This window comes from Erinaceus europaeus, chromosome 21 (genome assembly GCF_950295315.1).
Source record: "Erinaceus europaeus chromosome 21, mEriEur2.1, whole genome shotgun sequence".
NCBI classification, from domain to species: Eukaryota; Metazoa; Chordata; class Mammalia; order Eulipotyphla; family Erinaceidae; genus Erinaceus; species Erinaceus europaeus.
The window spans coordinates 15,177,923-15,184,500 of NC_080182.1; the positions used below are offsets into that span (position 1 = coordinate 15,177,923).

Consider the following 6,578-nt stretch of genomic DNA (forward strand, 5'->3'; position numbering starts at 1 on the left):
GTGAGATAAGGAGGTATGCAAAAAGAGACAGCTAGCAGCTACCTACAGAACTGCTCTACTTGCTTGTTCACAAAGCTCTAGAGTGTGAGGCTGTAGATGCATTTGGGTGTATTCTAAAATAAAATTTCCTGTGTTAGGAATTTTGGCTAGTTCCATTTTTGTATTATAAATGATCTGGGTAGGTACAATAATAACCTCAACGACACACTGATGTCCTTTTCAGATGTGCTCTTTTCCCCCTACAAGTACACGGGAACACTTGGGCATTGTAGATACCGTGGGGAAAAAAATTCCTTTGGATGGAACGGCCAAAAGCGCCAACTCATTGCCTTTCGTGCAGCTTCCTCTGTATCTGTGAATCTTCCTTAGTGAAAGGGCGACTGCAAGCAGCTGCCAGCGCCCGACCTCAGTCAAGGTGACACGAGGGAAGGGCGACTGGCTGGAGGAGGCTGGGAGCTGACGCATACGCGCATGCGTGCGTGCGCGTGTGCGTGCGCACGCACAAAATTACTGACGTCACGGCGGCTGCGCGGTGCGCGCCGGGCCTAGCGCACGTACGGCGTGCTTCCACGCTTCGTTTCCAGCTCCTCCGCCTACGAGTGATGTTGGCGGAGGACCGGGAGTGAGAACACCGGCTACCCGGGTTCTGTTCCTCTCGCTTAGTTTCTTCCTGTGTTTGGTGGCGCCTCTAAGAGGCGGGGCTTGGAAAGGCCACACCTCCTCGCACGGCCCCTCCTCGACCCGTCCCGGGGGCCTTTTGCTGGCTGGGAGAATCGAACCGCCCTGAACCCGCTTCCCCGCCACCCTGTTGCAGGAAGCTAGAAGGGGAGAGTCTCGACACTTGTCCTCCTTCCCCAGTAGCGATCGTACTTCCAGAGCTGAGCGTGCTTGCTCGGGGTTCCTGTCCCGGGAGGACTTTGAGAAAGGTTGGTGGGCGGGGGAGACTGCACAGTGGTTAGCCACAGAGGTTCTCATGCCCGAGGCACCAAAGTCTTAGGTTCAACCCCCGGCACCGGCATTAAGATAGAGCTGTGCTGTGGTGGTGGGGTGGGGGGATGAAAGAAAAGCTGGCTTCTCTCTCCGTGAGGGCCATCAATAGAGTTACTAAGTGCACATACCCCGTCCTCCAAGTGCAGAAACTGACATGTGGTTCCTGTGCTTCAGACACACACACACTGTTTGGAAGGAGGCCTTAGCAACCCTGAGAAAAGGAAGCTTCCCGCAGCCAATATCAAGCTAACAGAATGATGGCTTTACATTTTCGTTGTATATTTTTGTTCTATGTTGGATGAATAAGCAGTTGTTTTATTTATTTTTTTGTCTAGGAATGTCTCAAGGCACTTAACAGCCCCAAAGTAAGTCCAAATAGCAGACTGATCAATTAATACAGGACATAACACCCTCTTTTCCTGTGTTTATTAACAGCTCACATCAGACTCCTAAAAAGATCACCTCGTTTTACCGTATTTTGGCTGTTAAGCTGCTTCAACAACAGTGAGTATCCGCAAAGCCTGTTGTGGACTGGTAGAAGAATGTGTGTCTGACCATTTGGACGAATCTCAGTCATGTTGTCAAGCTGCTTGCAGAATTTCCTAAAAATTACAAACCCTCACTGCCAGTATTCGCGGTTATGGCAGAAATTAATACGAAGCACACGTTTTTTTGGAACCGCACCAAGGCCCAGATTGCGTAGGCGGGTTGTCGTCACGGGCATTGGCTTAGTGACTCCTCTCGGTGTTGGGACCCAGCTGGTGTGGGATCGGCTTATCCGGGGACAAAGTGGAATCGTCCCACTGGTGGGCGAAGACTATAAGAGCATCCCTTGCAGTGTTGCTGCCTATGTGCCAAGAGGTTGTGATGAAGGGCAGTTCAGCGAACAGAACTTTGTGTCCAAATCGGACATCAAGTCCATGTCTTCTCCCACCATTATGGCCATGGGGGCTGCCGAGTTAGCCATTAAAGATTCCAACTGGCATCCTCAATCAGAAGCTGATCAAGTGGCCACGGGAGTTGCGATCGGCATGGGAATGGTCCCTCTTGAAGTTGTTTCTGAAACTGCACAGATGTTTCAGACAAAAGGCTACAATAAAGTCAGCCCATTCTTTGTCCCTAAAATTTTAATCAATATGGCAGCAGGCCAGGTTAGCATTCGATATAAACTCAAGGGTCCCAATCATGCGGTTTCCACAGCCTGTACCACAGGAGCTCATGCCGTGGGAGACTCCTTTAGATGGATAGCCCATGGCGATGCTGACGTGATGCTTGCTGGAGGTACAGATTCTTGCATTAGTCCGTTATCACTTGCTGGGTTTTCCAGAGCCCGGGCTCTGAGCACAAACCCTGATCCTAAGTTGGCATGTCGACCATTTCATCCAAAGAGAGATGGTTTTGTAATGGGAGAAGGAGCAGCTGTGTTGGTGCTGGAAGAACATGACCATGCGATTCAAAGAGGAGCCCGGATATATGCAGAAATTTTGGGCTATGGACTTTCTGGTGATGCTGGTCACATGACAGCACCTGATCCTGAAGGAGAAGGTGCCTTAAGGTAAAGATTGGTTGTTTCATTAAAACATTTCCTCAGGGGCCGGGTGGTGGCACACCTGGTTGCAGGCACATGTTACAGTTGTCAAGGACCCGGTTCGAGCCCCTGGTTCCCATCTGCAGGCGGAAAGTTTCACAAGTGAAGCAGTGCAGGTTCTCTGTCTCCTTCTCTATCTCTATTTCCCCCTTCCTCTCAATTTCTGGCTGTCTCTAGCACATACAAATAATTCCTAGGAGAAAAATTATTATGGACTTGTGCTGGCATGTTTCCTCTCTCATGGAAAAAAAAAGGTCAAATTATGGTTAGTAAATGGAAATATGTTTTATTAGAAATGATAAAATCAGGGAGTAGGGCGGTAGCGCAGCGGGTTAAGCGCAGGTGGTGCCAAGTGCAAGGACCGGCATAAGGATCCTTGTTCAAGCCCCCGGCTCCCCACCTGCAGGGAGTCGCTTCACAGGCGGTGAAGCAGGTCTGTAGGTGTCTGTCTTTCTCTCCCCTCTCAGTGTTCCCCTCCTCTCTCCATTTCTCTCTGTCCTATCCAACAACGATGACATCAGTAACAACAACAATAATAACTACAACAATACAAACAACAAGGGCAACAAAAGGGGAATAAATAAATAAATAATTTTTTTAAAAAAAGAAATGATAAAATCGGGGTAGATAGCATAATAATTATGTAAAGAGTCTTTCAAGCCTGAGGCTCCAGAGTCTCAGGTTCAGTCCCCAACACCATCATAAGCTAGAGCTGAGCAGTACATATATATATATATATATATATATATATATATATATATATATATATATATGAAATGATAAAATCCATAGCCTTTATGTCTATCTCAGTCCATGGCACTGGGGCACTAGGAGAACTCAGTGTCTCATGCAGATAATATTTTAACTCACAGTTATCCAAAATGCAGTTTGCTTATTAAAGTAAAGGGGTCTTTTCAGCAGGCATATTTGCACAATTCTTTTTACATATTCTTTTTACACATATAGTCTCATATTGAAATTAAACTTATTTCTGATAAAATTCCTTCTTTTTTTTTTTCTTTTCATTTTGTAGATGTATGGCAGCTGCTCTAAGAGATGCAAATGTCCAACCTGAGGAGATAACTTATATCAATGCCCACGCTACTTCCACGCCCTTGGGAGATGCTGCTGAAAACAAAGCTATCAAGCATCTTTTCAAAGGCTATGCTCCCAGCCTTGCAGTTTCTTCTACTAAAGGAGCCACAGGACATCTGCTGGGAGCTGCAGGAGCTGTGGAGGCGGCTTTCACCGCGCTAGCTTGTTATCATCAAAAACTACCACCTACTTTAAATCTGGATTGTACAGAACCAGAATTTGATCTCAATTATGTTCCACTAAAGGCACAGGAATGGAAAACTGAGAAAAGATGCATTGGACTTACCAACTCTTTTGGTTTTGGTGGTACTAATGCAACACTTTGTATTGCTGGCATGTAGGACAGACCATTTATAACTAAACATTGATTTTTTTAATATAAGAAAAATATTAAATGGAGAACTTTTTAAAATACATTTACTTACATGTCAATACATAGATATTTATTACCAATGTCAGAGTATTTACATCCATGGAACTTGATATTCTGAGAAGTAATTCTTTTTGGAGAAATAATAGCTATCTTATATACTGAAGGATCCTTAACAGTATCCTGGTCTCTGCTAAGATCCAATAGCACCTCTTCAATTGTGAAATCAAAAATCTCTTTTTTTTTTTCACACCCCACCCCACCAAAAAATATCTCAATAGTGGGCCAGGTGGTGGCATACCTGGTTAAGTGTACATATTACAGTGTGCAAGGACCCAGGTTCAAGCCCCTAGTCCCCACCTGCAGGGGGAAAGCTTCCCGAGTGGTTAAATAGAGCTGTAGGTGTCTTCTCTGTCTGTCTGCCCTCTCAATTTCTCTCTGTGTCTATCTAGTAATAAATAAAAAATTTTTTAAAAAGATTGTAACCTGGTCCAGGAGGTGGTGCAAAGGATAGGGCACTAGACTCTCAAGCATGAGTTCCTGAGTTCAATCCCTGGTAGCACATATACCAGAGTGATATCTGTTCCTCTTCTTACTTACTGGGAGCAAGAATAAGTTTCCTAGAAGTGATACTCAGCCAGTGAAGAGTGGGAGTAGGGGGACCAGGCAGTGGCACACCTGGTTGAGTGCACATGTTACAATGTGCAAGGACCTGGATTCAAGTCCCTGGTCCCACCTGCAGGGACAGAGCTTCATGAGTGGTGAAGCAGGGCCACAGGTGTCTCTCTGTTTCTTTTTTTTTTAATTATTATTATTGTTGTTGTTGTTGGATAGGACAGAAATGGAGAGAGGAGGGGAAGACGGGGGAGAGAAAGACAGACACCTGCAGACCTGCTTCACTGCTTGTGAAGTGACTCCACTACAGGTGGGGAGCCGGGGCTCGAACCAGGATCCTTAAGCTGGTCCTTGTGCTTTGCACCATGTTCCCTTAACCCACTGCACTACAGCCTGACTGAGTCACCCTGACCTTTTCAGAGGGATGTCTAAGATTCTTTTTTTTTAATTTTTTTTTCCCTTTTGTTGCCCTTGTTATAGCCTTGTTGTGGTTATTATTGTTGTTGTTGATGTTGTTCATTTTTGGATAGGACAGAGAGAAATCAAGAGAGGAGAGGTAGACACCTGGAGACCTGCTTCACCGCCTGTGAAGTGACTCCTCTGCAGGTGGGGAGCCTGGACTCAAGCCGGGATCCTTACACTGGTCCTTGTGCTTTGTGCCACGTGCGCTTAATCCACTGCACTACCCCCTATGTCTAAGATTCTATACAGTTCCTTAGAGGGTTTCCTGTGAGATCAATCTTAAGTACTCAGCATTAACTGATTCAATAACATTTTCCCTTCTCTGTCCTTTTACTCTCTTCCAATCTGTACTTAGCTTATTTTTAGAACATTTTACCTTCTTCCACTCTATTTATCTTACCAGAGCACCACTCAGTAGATGATGGCATTGGGGATATTCATTCTGGTGTATGGTTTTGTTGGGGATTGAACCTGTGCGTAACTCTTTTTAAATGGACTTGTATATGTTTTCATATGTATATGTTTACTGTATTACATGTGGGCACATGTTTGTATTGATCTACATGTCCACATATATGCATAGGTATACTTTTAGTATTGAGAACACTAAACTGGAGATTTAAGAATTATTTCCTGCGGTCTCTGTGCCAAGAGTATGTCACTATTTTTGGACCTAAATCTCTTCCATACTGTCTTGCTTGGGGAGGGCCTTTACTTAAGAACTTAATAAAGATAATAATGGAGTCAGAGGTGTAAATTGGTGCTAAAACATAGGGTTCAAATGTATGAGGCTCTGGATAGTACCCCCCCACCCCAGGAGCGCCCTGCACCAAATAATAACAATTCTTAACAATAATTTGCATCTTCTGATAAGCATATGCCAAGAAAGATTTTTCTGTGAAAGAAATTTATTTGAGAAAATGCTTGGAAAGGATAAAGGAATAGAAAGCAGGAGGTAATGAATCACCTGGAAGCAGAGGGTGGTCTGGGTGAGAGGATTCTGTACAAGGGTCTCAGACTGAAGTGTATTCTTGAAAGTTCTGGTCAGACTGGTAGGAAGTCCTTGACCTAATCTCTCATTCAGTGAGTTCCACAGCTCTTACAAATGGTCCTGCATTAGTCACCCCACAGTGCTTGGTCATTGTTTAGGAGTTACCTGGGAACAGTAGGGAATCTGAGCTGTGCATTTTTCATACCTTCTATAATCTACCCTTGCATCACAAAGATCAATTTCATTCTGAAAGTTTTGGGGGGAAGTTCCTCCATAGCTTCTGTGACCCTCTTTTTTGGAAGGAACATTTCATATTTTATTTTATTTTTATTGCCACCAGGGTTATTGCTGGGGCTCAGTGCCGGCTCCGTGAATCCACTGCTCCCAACAGCTAATTTTTCCATTTTTCCCCCTCTCTTTCTGTTTATTTTATTTGACAGGACAGAGAGAAATTGAGAGGGGAGGGG

At 44.8% G+C, this 6,578-nt stretch overlaps 1 protein-coding gene across 2 annotated transcripts; it reads left to right on the top strand.

The window, feature by feature from the left end:
• Window positions 1-557: 557 nt before the first annotated feature.
• Window positions 558-5,864, top strand: OXSM (3-oxoacyl-ACP synthase, mitochondrial). 2 transcript variants are annotated; one of them, XM_060180443.1, is made up of 3 exons: window positions 558-926; window positions 1,326-2,545; window positions 3,612-5,864. In XM_060180443.1, exons 2-3 carry the CDS (start codon window positions 1,566-1,568, stop codon window positions 4,012-4,014), a joined length of 1,383 nt encoding a protein of 460 aa, XP_060036426.1. In that variant the 5' UTR covers window positions 558-926; window positions 1,326-1,565; the 3' UTR covers window positions 4,015-5,864. The 2 variants fall into 2 exon arrangements, with proteins under 2 accessions (XP_060036426.1, XP_007517150.1); XM_007517088.3 differs by having other exon boundaries at window positions 1,426-2,545.
• Window positions 5,865-6,578: the final 714 nt, after the last annotated feature.